The sequence below is a fragment of the Muntiacus reevesi genome, chromosome 19 (genome assembly GCF_963930625.1).
Source record: "Muntiacus reevesi chromosome 19, mMunRee1.1, whole genome shotgun sequence".
Classification (NCBI taxonomy): Eukaryota; Metazoa; Chordata; class Mammalia; order Artiodactyla; family Cervidae; genus Muntiacus; species Muntiacus reevesi.
This window is the reverse complement of record NC_089267.1, coordinates 59,644,207-59,665,695: the sequence shown is the minus strand read 5'-3', so window position 1 is coordinate 59,665,695 and position 21,489 is coordinate 59,644,207. Positions and strand designations below refer to the sequence as shown.

The 21,489-nt window shown below is 41.2% G+C and overlaps 1 protein-coding gene across 4 annotated transcripts in view; it reads right to left on the bottom strand.

The window, feature by feature from the left end:
• SYNCRIP (synaptotagmin binding cytoplasmic RNA interacting protein) overlaps positions 1–19,876 on the bottom strand; it is a 28,156-nt gene extending 8,280 nt beyond the window's left edge. For 2 of the 4 annotated variants that reach the window (XM_065911739.1, XM_065911741.1), the window contains exons 1-10: positions 19,665–19,820; positions 18,142–18,298; positions 17,332–17,450; positions 17,117–17,224; positions 14,380–14,493; positions 14,104–14,280; positions 5,632–5,767; positions 4,398–4,603; positions 1,713–1,862; positions 1,309–1,430 (exon numbers count right to left, since the gene is read on the bottom strand). In XM_065911739.1, the coding sequence (XP_065767811.1) occupies positions 1,309–1,430; positions 1,713–1,862; positions 4,398–4,603; positions 5,632–5,767; positions 14,104–14,280; positions 14,380–14,493; positions 17,117–17,224; positions 17,332–17,450; positions 18,142–18,286 (1,277 nt within the window). In that variant the 5' untranslated portion in view covers positions 18,287–18,298; positions 19,665–19,820. Of the gene's footprint in view, positions 1–1,308; positions 1,431–1,712; positions 1,863–4,397; positions 4,604–5,631; positions 5,768–14,103; positions 14,281–14,379; positions 14,494–17,116; positions 17,225–17,331; positions 17,451–18,141; positions 18,299–19,664 lie in introns of all 4 variants that reach the window. The other 2 variants (XM_065911743.1, XM_065911742.1) reach the window with 2 other exon arrangements.
• Between the last annotated feature and the right edge of the window lie 1,613 nt (positions 19,877–21,489).

Here is a 21,489-nt window from a genome sequence, read left to right as displayed (position 1 = left end):
TTTAAAAAAAAAAAAATCAGTGAAAGACTGCTGTGAGGTAAAGTGCAAGCATCACAAACAGTCATCCCTTTTGGCTTGTTCTTTTCAAATAGTAACAGATATACTGAAACATCTTCCACCTGCAATTTAGCATCACCCTTCATCTATCAAGTCAGAGCTGTAACTGCTCTAATCACTTACCCAATGTAATCTCCTATACTGATATTCTGCTGCTGCAGTAAAAACCCATAACCACTTAATTGTCTTGTGAAAGAGACATGATAAAGTTATTTTCACTGCATAGAGTATACTCAGGGATTTGAGATGGAGCATTAACTCCTCCTTCAAAACCTAGAGTTTAATTAGTAATCTGCTTTTTTGTACTACAACCAGCCCTATAAAAGCACGTTTCTCTAGTCCTAGAACAAGTACAGAGAGATTACCTGGATATTCATAGTACAAAGACATCGTACTTAATTTAATTTGTTCCCCTTTTAAAATTAAAGAAACTGAGGCTCAGAACTTGCCAACTTGTCTAACTACACAGTCAATTACAGAAACTGAAATTTGAATGCTTCCTTGATTATGAAATAAAGTTTCCCCTGCAAGGGCAACAGACAGAAAAGTGACCTGAGACATAGTTCAGTTCGGTGATCACTTTTCTCGCAATCAAACAGTGATTAACCCTCTTCCTCCTTAGAAATCAATTATCAATTTTTTTTTACACTGCAAACTTCATTCTTACCTAGCTAAAAGTTTCCTTCACTGTCTTAATAAGCAGATATCCTTAAAAGACAATTTATACAATGCATTTACATATTTGTTTTCTTACCTCAATATTATGCTATTTGGTTATTTTATTAACTATACACTAATTTCATTTTTCAAAACCCATACTTAGTATATGAAACGCTTGGGATGCCAGTGATGGGCACTACGTATTGGTAAAGAACTCTCTCTTTGGTACAAAGGAAGCAGAATCTTAACCAGCGATTTTGTATTTCCTTCCTCAGAGAAAAAATTCCACCATTTAACTAAATATCTTGTCAAGACTTTGGAATTTTTAATATTTAACACACATATTCAGGAGCACGTTCTATAAAATATAATAGAAAATATCCTAGATTGATTTTTCACTTATATGCAATGGCAAGAACTCAATAAATATTTCTCGAGATTCTTGGCATTTATCTTTGACTCAAAGCTTTCAAATCAAACTCCAAGTCTTCTTTAAAAGGTAAAAGCATGCTATGGATTTGTTTTTAACAGGTTTGAGGAACATTTGTTATTCACTAATCAATTATCAAAATCTGTACAACTTTCACTTACATTTGATTCTTTGCAGCTTGCCTCTGAGCTTTTCTTTCTTTCCTTTTCTGATCTGGCGGCTTAGCAAAAACAATTTCAATATTTTCTCCTTCCAAGTCTTTGCCATTCATTTCTTCCATAGCCTTAAAAAAAATTAGGTACTGATGAATACAAGAGACCTTTCACAACTGTGATTTACTTAAAGTTAAAAAGAAAAATAATTTATCGTTAATTTCAGAAGAATGAGACAAAACAAGATTCTTTGATTGAAAAATCCAGCTCTTCAACGCATATTTTTGACTTAGGGATGCAATCTCCCAAGGCCAATAAAGGTTAGCTTGAGTAGATTACACGACCTGATTCAGGATAACTAAAAATCATTAGCCGTTAATTAGATACCTATGATTATTCCCCTAGTTATTTACCTTGACAGCACCATCTCGTTCATCAAAATGAATGAAAGCATAATCTTTTAATTTCTTCACTCGTTCCAGTTTCCCAAACTGACTAAATGCCTTTTCTAAAATCTCTTCTGTTACAGTATTAGCCAGGTTGCGTACAAACAGCACTTTTACCTGAAATTTAAGAAACAGAAACTTCTATGTATTTCCAAACAATTAAATTTCCAAGATGCCACCACCTCAACCTGCAAACTTTATAGTCACAATCCATTAGAAATATAAACTAGACTAAATTTTCAACTCATTTGGACAAACACTAAGGAGCTACTGAATTTAGTGGGCAAAATTCTAAACAGACATCTGAAAGATGCACAGACGGTGACTAAGCATAAGAAGAGATGCTCAGTATCACATTATCTAAACCAGTGAGATATCATTACAAACTATTAGAACGACCAGCCAAAATACAAAACACTAACACCATCAAATGCTGTGGAGAATGCTGAACAACATATTCACTGCGTTAGATGAAACTATACAATTTTGGCAGCTTCCTACAAAACTAAACTTACTTTTGTACCATATGATCCACTAATCACATTCCCTGATACTTACTCAAAAAAGGTGAAAACATGTCCACAAAAAAGCCGGCACGAGGATGCTCAGTACCCCTGAACTCATAACTGCCAAAACTTGGAAGCAACAAAGCTGTCCTTCAGTAGGTGATTGGATAAACTGCAGTTCATTCAGACAATGGAAAATTACTTAGTACTAAACAAGAAATGGGCCATCAAGCCATGAAAAGACATGGAATAAAAGAAGGTACCTTAAATGTTACATACTATATGATTCCAACTATGTATATGACATTTGGAAAAGGACAAAGCTATGGAGATAGTAAAAAGAGCAATATTTGCCAGGAATGAAGGAGAAGAGATGAAGAGGCAATCACGAAGAATTCTTAAGGCAATAAAAGTATTCTGTATGATACTATGATGATGGATACAAGACATACGTTTGTCAAATCTATAGGATATAGAACACTAAAAGTGAATCCTAATGGAAAGACTGAATTATAAAACTTTTAATTTAGATCACTGATTTTAACAACGTACCACTCTAGCAAGGCTACTGACAGTGGGGGAGGCTGTCAGGTATGGGGGCAGGGGTGTGGGAAACCACTGTCCTTGCTGCTTAAAAAAACAAAACACGTTATGCACAGTACTTTCTGAAGTGAAGTGAGAGTCACTCAGCCGTGTTCCACTCTTTGTGACCCCATGGGATTCTCCAGGCCAGAATACTGGAGTGGGTAGCCTTTTCCCTCTGCAGGGGATGTTCCCAACCCAGAGATCGAACCAGGGTCTCCTGCATTGCAGGCAGATTCTTTACCAGATGAGCCACAGGGCAAGTCCTAGTACTTTCCATTAGTTATTATTTTACAATCAAAATGGAGGTGGTTATTTCCTAATAATGTGACAACTGCTGCTGCTAAGTCGCTTCAGTCGTGTCCGACCCTGTGCGACCCCAAAGATGGCAGCCCACCAGGCTCCCCTATCCCTGGGATTCTCCAGGCAAGAACACCGGAGTGGGTTGCCATTTCCTTCTCCAATGCATGAGAGTGAAACATGAAAGTTAAGTCGCTCAGTCCTGTCCAACTCTTTGCTACCCCATGGACTGTAGCCTACCAGGCTCCTCCGTCCATGGGATTTTCCAGGCAAGAATACTGGAGTGGCATGCCACTTCCTTCTCCAAATTGAATACTATGCCATCTTAAAAAGCAGTTGAACTTAACAAAGCAAGTCAAAACTAACTGAAACCCTTCATAGGGAAGAGTATTCAAAGCATTGTTAAGTTAAATTCTTCCAATCCTCAAAGATCCTCAAAATACAACTACAAAATTTAACCTGGCTAAAAAATATTATCACTTTCTCCTAAAATACCTGAAGTAGCATCTGAATTTCTTAATCTAAAGGGCTAACTAATGAAAGCTGAATAAGCCAAAGGAAAAAAATAGAATCTAAGTATCTCTGTCCTCAAGAATATTTACCGTTTAATATTCACAGCTCTGATACTTCACACTCCTTTCCTTATTTAAGTGAACTCACTCTATTTGCTGGCCTATCACCATTAAAGGGGATTCTTAAAAAGACAAAGGGTAAAAAAAAAAAAAAAAGACAAAGGGTGGAGTAACTTAACTGTGAACTGCACTGGTAAAATGGTAAAGTGTTGACTCAAGAGATATTTGTTCTCATAGATGTCTCAACTGACTGCTGAAGCAGGATACCTAATAATAGCCAAACCTTGTAACTGCAGCAGCTCCGCTGAGGCCAGTACAGTTCACTATTTTTAGGAGTAGGACTTTTAACATAAAAACCATGTAATCAGATGGCGCCATTCTCAAAAACTTACAGAAATTGCTCTTTGAATCCACACAGAAATGAAAGTCAGTCATCTCCACAGCATGTAGGCTAACTACTTCATGAAGGTTATGATGGCTATGCAACTATGGCTGAGGATCCATGAATAATGTCTATATTCACCCTCCATGCACTTGTTATTTATTTCTGGTGTGTGGCCTTTAACATAGAACACTTCTCTCACTTTCAAAACATAGTTTAAAAAAGCACACACAGCTTTCCTCCACTCTCTAAAGCCTTCTGCTGCTCCCACCAACACCACAAAGAAAAATGTTAACCCAACTGCCATTACCTTTGCCATAACCTCAGGATCGGGATCTTCTATAGGATCAGCCCATTCAACAGTTCCAACATTTCCCCAGACCTTGACTTTACCACTCATTAACCTACGTCTTGCCTGGGCAGCTGTTTTGTGATCTTCATATTCAAGGAAACAAAAGCCTCTGTTTTTTTTCTTGTCGTCTGGTTGGTGGTATAAAATGACGTCTGTAAGACCCTCTGAAAGGAAGCAACCATTCCAGGGAAATTAGATAAAATAAGCAAGAATAAGCAGATCAAAAGATTTTTTTGCTAGTATTATACTTAAATATCAAAATGAAAACTAATCTCTTATCGTTACAAGAGATAATATACTGAAAATGTTGGTCCAGATATATTAAAATGTATATTTTAATATATATATAAAATATACTCAAAAATACTGTCCAGTTCAAAAATACTGGTCCAGATAACTTAACCTAATCCACACTTTCCCAAGTATTCCTAATGCAAAAATCTCCATTTAAAAAAAAAAAGTACCCTTTTTACTTAGACCTGAGAACTATTCTGCTTTCATTAATTAGACAACAGAGAGGCGTGAAATCTTTACAAAGCTGTTTTAGGAAAACCAGAAGTATAGAATGTTTCATCCCATCCAAGTAAAACCTCATTTTTAATGGCACTCTCCTGGCCTCACATATCAGCATGTTTATGTCAAATGAAATAGACCATCTTAACACTGTGTAAGAATCGCAAATGATCCTGGAAACTGGTAGCAGGCTGATAATTTGTTAAATACATTCTAAGCAGACAAAATTGTTTTCTTATAAAACCCTGTCACTTGGAAACTTAAATTCAAAGACAATGTAGACTCTGCTTACACCAAGAGTACTCACACTATTCCTATAATTTGGAAATTCAAGTCATGACCTACCAAATATTTTTACTAAGAATGTCAACCAGCACCTCAACAGGCATAAAAACACACAAAGAAATACAATCTTCCAAAACGGGAAGCACAACAATGACTGTGCAGATTGAGCTCAAATCCCAGACGTATTCCTTACTACCTACCTAACATTCACCAAGTTATTTCCCAAAACCTTCTGATTCCATGTCTGAAATATGCACATACCTATCTTATAAGGCTATAGAAAGAATATAATGAGTCAATAAATGTAGTGCTTAAAACAGTGCTTGGCACATAGAAGTATGCAATTACCTTAAGTATTACAACTTGCACCTCCTTCCAAATAAATCCAACTTACCTGTTACTTTGCTAAATTCTTCAAGAATCTGTTCCTTGGTTTTACTCTTAGGAATAGAGCCCACAAAAAGCCTGTTGTTGGCAACCGAGATGCAGACACCAATGTGTTTTCCAGAACGAATTTCGTGATTATTATACTGAAAGGGGGAAAAGTGCACCGTGTTTTAAAAATACTTAAAATATCCTATGATAGGTGCTTATTACAGAAAGACACACAAATCCCATACACAAAAGCAAAATCTTTTAACAAACTAAAAATTCAACACTTAAGTTTATCAAGTATTTCTGTCCTTTAAAAAATTATAATCTAAAAAAAAAAATTAAAAAAATAAATAAAATTATAATCTGAGACATAGGAAGACTGTAACAACAAAACACACTGATCACATTTATGAACTAAACCAAAAATTGTCAAGTCCTTGAAATTTAGCAAATCTGATAAGAATCAAATCTGTAAGCAGCTTAAATTCCAAATTACTGATTACACAATACCTTGTTTCTACTTAAATGCATCCTGCTGACTATTTCCATGTAAGGAAAATGGATTCAAATTGCCAACAAGCTTTCTGCCTTTCTGTTAATCAGCACTTCAACCTTATTTTTCCATCTCCCCTAACCACTCACAAAAAGTTACAGTAACGATTTTTCAGCTTCAAATCCTTACGTCTAAAAGGAGAACCTCGCTATTCTGAATCTGGCTCAACATTCCCCCCCATTTCATTTTCATCAAGCCTATGATGACATTGGAAAAGACAAGTAGATTATGGTATAAGTATAGAAACAACTATAAAACTATAGTAAAATGTAAACAAGCTTCAAGTGACCCTAATTCATAAAAGGCAACAAAACCATAGAGGCAAAACCCAAAAAGCTCCTATCCCTGTTATTCTGATTCTTGTGCAACAGGTATATAACGTATGAGTGAAGGAAATACAGCTAAGTCAGGAAATTGATTCCTCACTGTCCCTTTCTCCATTATCTCCAGGTATTCAAAATTAAACATGAAGTTCAAACATCTTTGCCTCCAGTTCACAAGAGTTTTGTACTTTCTCACGCCCACTGACTCAGTTCACACTTAGCCAAGTCTGGTCATCCTTTTGAACTGTGGTGTTGGAGAAAACTCTTGAGAGTCCCTTGGACTGCAAGGAAATCAAAGTAGTCAATCCTAAAGGAGATCCTCAACATTCATTGGTAGGACTGATGCTAAAGCTGAAACTCCAATACTCTGGCCACCTAATGTGAAGAAGAGATTCATTGGAAAAGACCCTGATGCTGGGAGAGAGTGAAGGCAGGAGAAGAAGGGAAAGACAGAGGAGGAGATGGTTGGATGGCATCACCAACTTGATAGACATGAATTTGAATAGGCTCCAAGAGTTGATGATGGACAGGGAAGCCTGCCATGCTGCAGTTCATGAGATTGCAAAGAGTGGGCGACTGAACTGACTGACTGGTCATCATGACCCCAAGACTACCTCTAGTCTCCACACTTACGCCAGATACATTCTTTTTTTTTAATCACAATTTTGCCTATTGGGGGAAAAAATATCCCTCAATGACTCCCCATCAGCAAAACAAAGTTCAAATAGCTGGACATCAGTAAGTCCATCCTAAAATTCCTCCCACTTCTTCCCTTTCTCCACACTATTGTAATCTTGGCTAATGATGTCAGTTTTCTCACACTTCTATGCCTCTGATGCTTTCCCTGAAACTTCACCATCGAAATCTCTTCTGCATACCTGTAGATTTGAGCTCAATCAAATACTTTGCAATCCCTAAATCCTATAAGGATCAATAAAAACACCTTTCTATGTTAACACAGATCAGTAGTTCTCAACAGGTGTGATTTTGCCCAGGGAGTGGGGAAGCACATTTGACAATGTCTAGACAGATTTTGGTCAACTAGACCTAGTGGCTTAGCGGTGAAGAATCTGCCTGCCAGTGCAAGAGAGGCAGGTTCCATACCCTGGAGAAGAAAATGGCAACCCACTCCAGTCTTCTTGCCTGGGAAATCCCATGGACAGAGAAGCCTGATGGGCTACAGTCCATGGGATCACAAAAGAGTTGAGACACGGCTTGTCGACTATAAACAACAGGCAGATTTTGGTCAACTAGAGGTGGGACTTGCTGTTAGTATTTAGTGGGTAAGTAGAGGTCAGAGATGTTACCAAACATCCTATAATTCACAAAATAGCCAGCATAATAGTTATCTAGTCTAAAATAGTCCTGAGGTTAAGAAACACTGCCCTGGACTTTGTTTCCTCATACTATTTGTATTTAGACCAAACACCTCTTAAAAGTAGAAATATGCAGTTACCTGCAAATAGTAGACCTATGGTTGAATCCATCATTGCATGGGATTATGGACAATGAGACTACATAAGTAAGTTAATCTAAGAACACAATAAACTATTTAAGACATGTACATTCCCTACATGTCAGCATCAAGTAGCCAGCCTTACCGAGCCTTAGCGACAAATCAATGACTTTCAATTTGGTCATTTAGTCTGTAATTCCAGAAGTTGGCCAAAAAAAAAACCCACTAAAATCAGGGGGGGAAAAATGGAATGGAATACAAAGTTTTAAAATGAAAAGGGAGAAAGAGGAGTTACTTTGAAGATGACAGAACTTGTTATCACTCCCTTTTTTGTATCTCTGTTTTCCAAATATTCTAAGACCAGGGGCTATGTACTTAATAATGCTGCTTCAAAATGGTGGTAACTGTTGCCATTATTTCCCATATAAGAAAAGTTTCTTCCCTTCTAACCTATCCTCACTAGCCCTGTTCTGGTTAATCAAGGCAGGGTAGGTAGAGGGTATTTAAAATGACAGTAGTCTGAAAAATAGTCAGACCTGGTAGGTTCCCAGGTGACACCAGAGGTAAAGAACCTGTCTGACAGTGCAGGAGATGTAAAAGACACAGGTTTGATCCATGGCTTCCTTCTCCCCCGGAGAAGGAAATGGAAGCCCACTCCAGTATTCTTGCCTGGAGAATTCCATGAACAGAGGGGCCTGGTGTGCTATAGTCCATGGGGTCACAAAGAGCCAGACATGACTGAAGCAACTTAGCATTCATTTATTCAGTCTGAACAATAGGAAGCTATGAATATTCAGCAAGATTTATAAAGAAAACTGTAACTCTTCATCCACTTTTTTTATTTAAAAAACTGAAACATTTAAAAAAAAAAAAACTGAAACATTTTTAACTGACCCATAGAGAGTAAACTGGCTCTCCAATGAAGTCATTAAAGGAAAAAAGACCCTCTGGGCATTCATTGTCCAAATGAAGCAAAAGTATCTAGAAATAAACATTTTCAAAGCAATGTCCGCATCTACAGATTAAGCATGCACTTTTATATGTATATTTGAGTTAACTTTTCTTACTCTAGCATTTTTAAGGCCAATCTATCATCTTAAAGTCAAAATTAAACTTTACATCCTAGCAGTTGAGTAACAGTGACTTAGATGGTAGAAAGGCATTACCAAACAGCTGTTCTGATGTTTACTAGAGATTCTAATTTAATGCTGATAAACCCTTACTCTCAGGACTATATGATGGTATCAAGATAAAAAAATGTGATCTTTTCCAAACTAGCAAAGCTGGCACTGAAATTTACAAGTTTTAGAAATCTAGCTTTCAGATCCAGTAGCAGCGAGGTAATCAAATAAAACAAAGATGAACCAATACAGTTTCAGTATTTCAGAACACCAAAATGAGTTGTACAGCCTGGAACATTCCCATCACCCAGGCTCAAAAACACGAAGTCACTCTTTCCCTTGCCTCATAGCCAATCAGTCAACAAATCCCCAGAAACTGAGCACCCTCAGATTTGGAATCTGATCCAGAAGTAGTTGCTCAGTCCTAACTCTCCTAATAGCAGCAAAAGCAAAAAACTCTCTTTATGGCTGCCTCTCAAGACTGTCCACTTAAGTCTTCTTTACATTGAGTCAAACCTACTTCCCTAAAAATTCTTCATTAAATCTATTATCTCCCCCAAGTGAGGCACTTCACGTATCTACACACAAGGCCTACGACTCATTCCTCTTTGCTTGGCTAATCATTCCCTCTCTGAAATTGGAAAGTGCCTCCAAGAGTGTCACGAAATAGTGACATTCATAACACAACAATACAAATGCAGGCTAAAACTGAGGACTCTAGAATAAGCTGGAGACTATTCTAACACTTCTAAACACTGGCTTCTATAACATGCAGTCCAATATTATCTCGGCTTATTTGGCAGTCAGACCACATTGCTGACACACTAGTTTACTTGCGAGTAAGCTGTGTATAGGACCTGACTTCCAACACCACTCAGTTCCAACTTTGGTATAAACCACTGTCCCAGGTCATCAATATCTTTTCAGATCCTTATTTTGTCACCCCCTATAGCATTTATCACCACATGTAGATTCAAGTCACCAAACATTTCAACCAGTCCAACTATACCCTCATTCAAATCACTGATAAGGAAAAAAGAAATACAATCTATAACATATTTACATCATGCAACCTACACTAATGCTCGAAACTTCAATGGCACCATGCAACTCAGCCCAGTAGTCAATGACTACTGCCTTTTAGCATTCACTTAAACAAGCTTCATTTTTCTTCCCACAAAACACTGTTCAACTCAATTCATGTATTTGCTTCACTGCCTCCCTACTCAAACCTCTTTAGGACAAAACCTTCTCCAACACCCCAACTCATAGCAATCTATCCCTGCATCCTTTCTTACCCTGTGACCTACCAGCTTCCACTTTAATTAAATGCAGTTAGTCCCTCATGTTCCAGAAACCCCAAAGTCAAGAACTGGATCAAACTACTTGTACGCTCATAGTGAAAGTTTCCATGTTGTTCACAGTAAACATTTGCTAATTGCTACTTAAAATACTTTGTGGACCTCTTGTCAGCTGCATTCACTGAAGTGGTTGTACACTGGTGTATACAACCACTGTGATGAATAAATCATCATTGGCTATTAAAGTCACAACCCTTAATGTGTAAATAGAGGTCAGTATTCCAGTCTTCGCAAGAAAAGTTTTTTCAGTAAGACACTTCCACTGTATTGGACCATAATGGCACTTGCAGAGCCAGCTGCCCTGGGCTCCAAATCCAGAAGCACATGTACAAATACACACACACACCTGCCTGCGCTCCTCTTGGAGTTTGTGACACCACCAAATGCTACACAGGAGAAAGTGTCACCCTCCCCGTGAAATCTTTATTAATCCCTAGGGCTGATGGTAGCAGAGAATAATCACAAACGAATGCTAGAAAATCTTTCAGTAAGACAGCACTGGTCAGCCGGTCAGGTTATTTATCCAGTACCTATTCTATGGTGGCACTGTTCTGAATGTCAGAGATGCAGAAAAAGAGCAAATTCTCTGAAGGGAAGAGAGATGCAAATAATCTTACAAAGTCAAGAAATAACTTTAAGTACACCTAAGCATTTTTTATAGAGCCTTGTTTAGAAGCCATCAGATCTAACCTACACGGTAAAGGGCAAGACTGTAGAGGGGGCAACGGGAAGCAAGGAGACTAGCTAGGACTCTTCAAATGGTGCCTTAAACTAGGGTGGTAGGAAGATGGTACAAACCGGTTAGATGCCAGAAATAAATCTGGCAGCAGAGAAGACTTACACTCAACACTTTTTAAAACCACCTAAACCACTACACAAAGAATCAGGCTTACTGGCAACATAACATATACTGCTGGTTTAAACTGTTATGTCCAGTTAACAGTAAGAACACGCTAAATAAACTAAGCCTGCACGGCCTTGGGCAAGCCACCCCGTCTATTTATTCACTGCAGAAAGAAGTTATTCCACTTACCTTGAAGAATGGGCTGCAGTGGAATTTAAAAGTGATACTGTGGCACAGAACACAGCTCCTACGCCCCAACAAGCACCCAAGTGGGCTATTACACACCTTTTCCCAAATCAAGATCTTGCTTCCACAGCTAGACTATCATCATTTAGAGATACATTTTCTTATTCCCCCAAATACAAGGCAGATGTTAGCTGAAAACAGGGTGACTAAGAAGTTTGCAGTTGCTTATAACTTCATGTCTCTTCAGCTGTTAACATCAACCCATTTCTACAAGTAATTCAGATGCAAATTTAAAATCTACAGTTTTTATTGGAGGTCTTTGTTGAATTATATGTATCAAAAAATAAGACCAAATAAATATAAACTATCTCAATCTAAGGTATTTCTCAAGATACTCAAAGTACAGGAAAGCAAAAAGTGACGCTGCTTCAATCTTATCTGATCTATTAATAACATAAAAAAGGCATTTTCTCAACATTTGATTATGTACAACTAGAACAGTTCAACTATCTTATATAAAAACTTCTTTGATAAAGCTGTTAATTCCAGCAGAGTTGTGATATGACCCAAGTAGGAACAGTCTTCAATATGCTTCCTTAGAAAATACATTTGGGGTGTTACTCATATCCAGGAATCAAAACAAGGTAGCAAAAACATCCAGATCAACTTCAGTTTCTTATTTCTCTAGAATGTTTCATTTCCTCAAAAGCCTAGTCCTTTCTTCTACTGTTGTACTAAGGCAAGTCTCCCAATTCTATCATCACAATAACCCTAGCTATGGTAAAACATCTCTTCAGAAAAAGCAGTAACAATACATCCAATTCATCCCATTGCTAACCACCCCAGTACTATCTTTAGAAAGACACTACAGTGCAGAGCCTCCTATTGATTAGACAGCAAAAAGTAATTATTCCCCCCCAGATAAGGACTCAAATTCAAACCCAGAAAAAAAAAATGTAAAAAGATTTATTTAGGACAAGAGCTATTCCTAGACCAATCAAAATAGCTGTTTGTCTATCTGGAAACTTCTGTGTTACAGTCAAAAACTTAACTATATTAAGACAACTTTGAGCCTACAGCAATGCAATTTTGGACTACATTATGTTAAGCCAAGGCAACTGCCCAAACTGAAACATATTTCATGTGTATTTACTGGCACTCAAAATTGTCATGTTAGGACTGGATTATATATCTTCTTCTAATTATGTTTCTTTACTATAAAGATTCTGAACATCACCTAGAAATATTCTAGTGAGGACCTACCATAATTGGTGTATTTTGGCAGCAGAAATTTAGTCGTGTTGGTTTAATAATTCCTATTAAAAATATTAATAAATACATGTATCATTAGTTGTAATACTAAGTAATCACACCACTAAACAAAACTAAGCTTTATGTAATACCTAACAAACTGGGTCTGACATCATTAAATTCTACATGAGCTTTTTGTAGTAAGATAAGATAGCTCATTGCCTTCTCAATCACTCTACATTTACACATTAAAACTTGCCGCTACTTTATTACTATCTGGCAAAATGTTCTATTCTTTTAGATTCAGCTGGATGATATCTACAGTTTATCTTTTCAGAACCCTAAAAAGTCCTCAATTTTACTTGAACTGTTCAAACTAAAATCTTGACAGTTCACAGGTTACCACTGAATGGAACACTAGAGAGCTATAGACTCTCCCTTCTGAAATAGCATTCTTTGAAAGAAGGGAAAATCAGCCTTGATTTAAACAGAAATACCCAAAATCCTAAATTCTTTATTCTTCCCAAGTAGCATACTTTTCTAAAGTTAACCTTACAATATTCAATTACACACATCAATGGAGAGATGCAAGTTACACAGAAAGCTAAATCAAGTGTATTTGTTTCCTTTTTCTCCTTAAGGTTTGCCTTAAAATGTAATATAGATGACAGTGAGGAAAGAAAAAATAAAATTCAGGAATAACCAGAATTTCAAGTTTGCTTAGAATTACCCATGTAACACCTTAAGTCAGACCGTGTAAAAACAAACGTCTGCCATAGTGAACCATTTACAAAAAGTTCCTCCCCAGCTGCACTTTTTGATATATTTCTTGGATTGAAATTAACTTATGACATCTTCAACTACAAAATGTAAAAACCACTTGAGTCACAGAATTTAATAAACTAATTAGAATTACATAAGCCATAACTTGAAATATTAAAATTCTTTAAATTGGGAAAATAGCTAGGTCCTCACCTGACATATGCTATTTTTAAATCAAATACTGCCACTCACCATAAAATCCCTTATTTCATTAACTAGAAAGTTATCATCACAATGTCTTCATGAAACATTTCTAAAAAGGAATAGCCAGATGTGGTCCAAGAGGAGCCCTGTCTACTACAGTTACTTTCTTATACCTTTTAACGTTCCTAAAATTAAAAAAATCACCAAGCCAAATGTTTCAAAGAATCAGTAACTATAACTCCACCACACTACCGTATAGATCCCAAGTCAGTTCAACTATACCTGCAAAAGATACCGCTATAAAGTGTACATAGAAAATGTGAAAGACAGTGCCTAATCAACACTTCAAAAACATTCAGTTAACACAAAAGAAAAGGCCTGGCTTTAATTAAAAATAGCAAATGTGAAGACTGAAAGAAAAAAAACTCACCAGTTTAACAGCCTCCTGAGCTGCTTCTTTTGTACAAAAAGTGACAAACGCATAACCTCTATTGAGACCTGTTAGTGGATCCATCATTAAACGAAGATCCCATATAGGTCCTGCTTTTTCAAACAATGGAACAAGTTCATCCTCAAACAGATCTCTTGGGATCTTCCCCACAAATATCTGTAAATTAAATATGCAGTAAAAACCATGGAGAATTTCTGTAAGAAACCAGACACGTGTGCATTCACTGCGAAGGGTACAAGTGTTTAGCTTCTTTACCTCGGTGCCAACAGAAGGCTGCTGACCTGAATAAACGGAATCTGGAGGCGGTCCCCCATACTTCCTCTGTCCAGTGGTCACATCGAGTGTGTAGCCTGTTCTTTCCAAGAGTGCCTTAAAAAGTTCAAATGTCATTAATATATTTCATTCATAAGACCACACCCGTGCAGCAAGCAGTTATGAAAAAATCAATTTTGTTCAAATCTTCTCATTTATCTTGGCAATATTCCCTACTAACAGGTTTTTGTCTGCTTTAGAACTCTTTCTAATGGGTGCTTATAATTCATAATATGCCCTAATTTATAATGCAAGTTTCAGGATCCTGGTCAAATTATTTTCTGGTCTCCAATTACTGAGTAGTGCTTAGTGAACAACACAAAATATTGATTCATCAACAACTCTCAAGGCAAATTATATCTAGTCTGCCCTTCTAAAAAATGACTGCATAATTAAGCTGAAATTCTCTCCTGGAGGAGGAGGTGGATAACTTAACCTTTCCCAAACCTAGCTTTCTTACCCAACAAATTTTCCAGTAACCCACACTCCGAGGTACCTACTGCCATTCTGGGAGTCTCACCAACCTTTACAAACTACACTCCTCCAACTAAATCCAGAAACTTAAGAGGAGATGCAGGAAAAATAACCTCTAATTCATTTGACATTCAAGTGTCATGCCTCACAGGACAGCATGGATCACTCAGAAAAAGAGAGCAAAAATGATTTTGGAAACTTTATGAAACTGCAACATGATATAATCTCTACACATTGTCTCCCTAAAAGTGAACTGTTAAAATTTATACAATTTAATATTTAACTCAGAGCATAAAAAGATTCTTTTTCTCTATTATAAGCAAGAAAGTAGAAACTAGTCGTCCCCTGTTAGCCTAAGGGAAAAGCAAGATTATTCCTTTTCCACCATCTCACCCACAATGCACAAAACTAGTTTTCTAAATAAAAAGAATCTAATAATTAGCTGATAAACTTTGAAATAAACTAATAGCAAGCACATGATAAAACTTATCAAAATGCTGTTAAGTGATAGGGGGAGGAGCATTTTAGTCCTTAAATGAAAAAGACTGGACAGATTTTACCTCTACCAACTCTCTGCGACCCCATGGACATAGCCTACAAAGCTCCTCCGCTCATGGAATTTTCCAAGCAAGAGTACTGGAGTGGGTTGCCATTTCCTACTCCAGGGGATCTTCCTGACCCACTGATCAAATCCGGGTCTCCTGCATTGCAGGCACACACTTTACCTTCTTAGCCACCAGGGATGCCCTTATTTCTACCCAAAGAACATTAAATAGTTACAGAAAGATACTGTAATTGATAAAAACTCTATTCCTAAACTCTCTTTAACAAAAAAGTCCACAAAGTGGTACACGTTTTAAGTAGTCTTTTTCTACTATACCCACATATATTTGCTCAACAATGCAATACTGGGTTAGTAACAAAAATAAACTCAAATCTCTATCACACAAACTAAACCATTAAATGACTCACCTTCCCTTTTTTCCATATGCAATCCCTGTGTTTCTTTCACTTTAATCTTTATATGACCCAAATAATACCTGTTTTATGTCAATCCCTAAAAGCAAAAAGGAAAACACTTGTTCCCTCTGAAAAATAGTCTATAAAAATGTCTGATTTCTTGCCACAACTTAAGTCACACTAAAAGCTTTAAGCCACTCCCTTCCAAAGACAGAACTGAATGTTTCACAAACTAAATTTCCAACTTTTTATAAAATTTTAATAACTTTCAGTGTAGATTTACTTACAACTGATCTAATTACAGCGAGTAACAACTATATATTCCATTTCTTTGAAAAAAGTAGACTTATAGTTCAGATACAATTCACTCATTTGAAAGCCTCAATTTTATACATTAACTACTAATTCCATCCTTCCCTATTCCTATACCATTAAAACACAACTGACACCCATACTCTTCCTAATAACTTAATTTTCTTAAACTAGAATCCTTGATTCAAGAGCAGGGGCACACTATGCTATGGATACTACATTAAAACTACTATGATCATCATATTTTCTATGAACCAAATTCAACACAAGTAAAAAACACGAAGATCAAAACCTAGCTGACTTTACTACTCTGCGACTTGGGTCAAGGCAGAGGAAGCTGCTACTCTCAGCCTCAGTTTCTTCATTTGTGTGTCTACAGTAATCAATTTTATCAATAAACGTTGCTTTTGGAAATGAACAAATCAGCCTTAAAAATCCACACTAATGAATTAAGGCAGTGTTAAAATACTGAACTCATTTGGGGGCTTGAGAATCCTAAGAAAAGCAATCAACTCCTAAAAGTACACTCTCCATCACAGTACACAGTATGGTGTCAGCTGATGCCCTCCCCTTTTGGTTCCACTGTCAGTTAACCTGGACTTGCAGGTTTCATATGAAAAATATGTTGACTGTAATTCTTCAAAACTTTCATTTAGAATACCAACAGCACAGATTTAAGAAAGACTACATGGGTAATAAGAAAAATTTCCAAGCTGTTTAGAAACAAACTGTTAAAAGCAGGGCACTTCAAAAACAGTAACGAGGAAACATTAACAAATCATCTGATGCTCGTTCACTCTCAACATTACAACACACACACAAGGAATAATTTCACACCCAAGGAAAAGCCAAGCCAAGCCAGAAAATAGTCAAAGCAACAAACAAAAAACTTTAAAACTGAAAGGAGTAAAAAAGAAACTTTTTAAAGACATACCTTAATTTTTGCTTCATCTGGTCCTTTGCTAGAATCTGCAACTTTGGTCCCCTGTTTTTCTCTCTGCCTATAAGTCTTCATGACTCCACATAAAAAGGCACTTTTGTTCTGTAAAGGAATTTTCCAATTATTTTCAAGAGTAAGTCTTAAATATACCTAACTGAATAAAACAGTCAAAACTACTTTTTTTTACACTGACACCAAATTAACGGTACCTGAACATGAGAGAGATCACTGTCTTTAAACTGCTGAAGAACTGCCAATGCGCCGTCTTCATTGAATTCTTTTAAAGCTTCTATAGCTCTTTCATCTAAATCGCTATGTGCAACCAGCCCTGGAAAAGAAAAAACTTAATTAGTTGTCAACTTTTAATATTTTTAGAAAGTTTTTTTTTAAAAGGCCATGTTTGCCAATGCAGGTGCCAATTACAAATTCTTCCATTCCTCTTTATCTATATAATGAAAAACACATACCTTAGCAATTATGAACTAAAGAAGGCCTCTCAACCATACTTAAAATAATGAATCAACTTTTTTATCTTATCCTAAGTCAGGCAGTTCTGAACACCGAGTATTTCTAAGGTAAATACATAGGCTTACAAATTCTAAAATCAACCAACAAAGTACCGAGCATGACAGGGGAACCACCACTCAATTTCAAATACCACTAAAAAAAGCAACAGCCACACCGAGACAGACAGACTACAAGTCTACAATTACCAAGTTATTTAACCAGAATCCTACCATAAAAATACCCCCAAAAGTCACACAGCCTGCTCCCAACATTCAGCAGCTGCTGCTACCATCATCATATACTTCAGCATCTGGCCATCCAGCCGTTACCACCTAACCCTTCCTTCCCGCCCGCTACACACCTCAGCCTCTGGTTCTCAAGGACCTACCAGCACAAGGCAAAACTCCAGGTCCCACATTTCTTGGAAACCACAAAAAGTTGCTATTTTAGTTCAAAGCCAGAAATCCAATGGAAAAATTTCATAATGTAATTTTGCAAGTGTCAGTTCTTACCTGCAACGTAAATTTCATCTAGTTTTTCAGCAACTTTCTGTGGTAAACCAGCATCAAGCAATGTCTGAAAGTTTTCTGAATGGATAACTGCAGAAGTATCCATGGGCTCTTCAGTACCATTTCCATTAACATGTTCTGTGGCCATGTTTCCAGAGATCTGTTCAAACGCAATAAGCAAAATTAAACTAGGATCTTCAGAAAGGGCAGGACAATATGAGAGCCCCAATCTGGACTTTCTCTACCAATTTCTACGCCAGCCAGCCTATACATCCCTTTAAATAGGCCTTACTTTAAAGTCACTTTCGCCTGACAAGCCAGATTTGGAGCGCGGGGCACCGAAGGACGGATCCACTACGTTTTCCTTAGCACCACCCCTGACTCACCTGCTAACACTGCCTAGGAAAAGCCACATTACAAATGGAGCCCAACCAGCACGAGGACCAGCCAGCGTGCCACATGCAACCGTGCCCGTACAGAGAACGAGGTGTGTGTGGAGCGAGCAAAGCTGGGCTTTTCCCTCTCAAAGGTAAACCCCTAAAGTGCGCGCTTTTCCCGCCTGCCGCTTAAAGATCAGTAACAACAGCCAGCGAAGAACAAAGCGCTCACACAAGCTACCTTCCCACCACCCCGCTTCTCCACCCTTCACCTCCGCACCCCAAAGCCCGCCCCCGACTCCGCACCCAGAGCGGCAGCCTCACCGCCGCGGCCACCGGGAACCCATTAGAAACACGTGCTCCGCGCCTTCAAATGTCCTACAACTTCCTTCAACAGTAACCCACCGAGCCCCAGGCCAAGACGACCGTCACCAGCCCCCGACAGCAACCGAGAGCCTCGGCCGGAGCCCCCAGCCAGCAGCAGCAGCACAACCTCGCCCCTCGACACCAAGGCCGCGGCGGCGCCAGGCCACAGGCTCTCCCCGCCCCCCAGCGCCGCCGTCTCGGCCGTGACACATGGCTCTCTCTGCCCCGGGCGCCGGCGACCCCCGGCCGCCCGCCCGCCCCGCCGACACGCGCGCCGCGGCGCACGGTACAAGCCCCCAGCCCTGGCCGGTCCGGGCAGTGACTGCGGCGCGGGGGTCGCCGGTGCCACCCGCGGGCCGGGGCCGGCAAGCCGGCGGCGTGAGGGCGTTCCGCGAACTGCCCCGCGCCCGCCAGACCCCAAACACCACCCCAGCCCGCCGCGCGGCTGCGGGACGGAACCGGCTCCTCTCCGCCCACTCCCGCGCCGCGGCGACGGCCACGACAGCACCAACTCCGCCGCCGCTCGCGGTCCGCGCGGGCCACGGGGCCGCCTCCTCCCTGGAGCGCCGCAGACAAAGCCCGAACAGCGGCAGCACATGGAGGGGAGGAGGAAGTGACGGCGCGGGCCGCGGCCTACTCCCGAGCAGCCCCAGTCAACGTGCTCCCCTCTCCCTTGGAATCCATTTTCCAGAAAAGCCGGTTTCTCCCCGCACCGCCCTCCCCCAGCTCACTCCACAATGTCACGGAGCTCCCTTCCCAGGCCCGGGTCCCAGCGGTCGTTACCTCCCCGTTGGGCTGCGGCGGAGGAATCCTGTCCGAGGAGATCCGGGTGCGGGCAACGCGTGCTCGCTGCTCCCTGTGTCCGGCGCGAGTGGAGCTGTTGTAAAATGGCGGCCGAAGCTCACGCCGCTGGCAGCAAACCCGATCCAGTTCCACTCGCCTCCGAGCGCGCTCCCGGTGCGCGCGCGCGCCTCCGCGTGACCCCCCCTTCCCTCCCCTCCCTCGCGCGTCCGCTTCTCTCACTCACTCTCTCAGCCCCTGCCCTCCTCCAGCTCCTCCTTCTCCTTCTCCCACCACCACCAGCCTCCGTCAGCCCTCTTCCCTAGGCCCTTCTCCGTCCGCTCCCTGCGTCCTTCTCCCGCCGCTCGCACTGCCGTTCGCGGCCGCTCCGGCACCAGTGGCCGCCCTTCCTCTCCTGGCGGCACGCTGGCTCACTCGCTCCCTCCCTCGCCCGTTCTCCCGGCCGCGTCCCCCAGTCCCTGCCGAGTCGGCTCCGCTCTTTCTCTCTCCCGCGCTGACGTGACGACGTAGCCTACGCCTCGGGACGCGCGCCCGCGGGCTCCGCCCCCATCCCCGCCACCCTCGCTCCTCAGCACACGGGCGGGCGCGAGACCCCGCCCTTCCGCTCCGGCGGCGGCGGAGGGGCCGGGAGTGAATGAGAGGCCCGCCCCTTCCCCTCCCGACACTCCCCCTGCCGCTGCCCTCCGGGCGGGGCGGGGCGGCCGGGCCGGCTCGGCGTGTCCCACTCGTCCCCCTTTGTCAGGAGACAGGCCTCTCCCCACCGCGCCCCGCCCCCACCGCGGCACCTCGCGCACGCCGCCCCCACCGCGCTCCCGCTCGCCCCACCCCCGTGCGGCCCGGGCCAGCCGGGAACGGGGCGGGGGCGCGGGACGCGACCGCCGCTGCCCTGAGAGTACCCACCCGTCCGTGCGCGCCCGGCCCGCGCCCTCGGCGCCGCGGCCGCGCAGCCGTCCCGGGCGGTGTCCCCGCCGCCGCCGCCGCCCCGCGCTCTCCTCGCCCGGGAGGCTGCGGGCGCACGTGTCCCCCGGGGCGGGGCGAGGCAGACAATGGAGCGGCGGGGGAGGGAGTGGCGCGGAGACCCGCGGACCTGGGGTTCACCTGGCGGGGGGGACCGAGTGCGGAGTCGCCCGTGCAGGACAATGGGAACTCCGGGGCCCCAGCCCGCGTGGCTTCCCTCCCACGGGAACCTCGGGCGGAGGGGGGGCGCCCGGGGCTGGGACGAGGAAACCCCGGCTGCCTTTGAAGGGGGACCGGCTGTCTCCAGTGGAGCGAGGAGCTGCTCCCGCCTCGGGATGATACGCAAGCCAGATTTGGAAGCGAAACCGCTGGGTGGCGAAGAGTTGTGCAATACTCCTTTTCAGTCCCTGGCCTTTTAAGCAGTTACGGGCTTCCTCGCAGCACAGTTTGAGCAACTTGATGCTGCACAAAGCTGCGTGGTTTGGGCAACTGTGAGGCACGTATCTGCTTGTTTTCAAAAAACTTCAGTGACATGTCTTCTGTAACCGTGTCCTACGTACAAGAAAGACAAGACAAAGAGATTTGAATTTTAGATGCGATGTGGATATTTTACTTAATGCAGCTGTAATGAAAAATAGGAATAGTGTCCTTTTGATTAAAAAGCACGCTTAGTTTTAAGAGCTTACTGGTTCCCTAAACAATCTGTTCTATGACGACAAATCAGTGGTGCAAGAAAAAGTTAGGTGACTGCTCTGCAAAGTGCTTAAACACATATGTCAAATTATTCTCATTGGTACCCGGATGAAGATATAAATTTTTTTAAATAATTTGACAAGACCTGCCACACTGT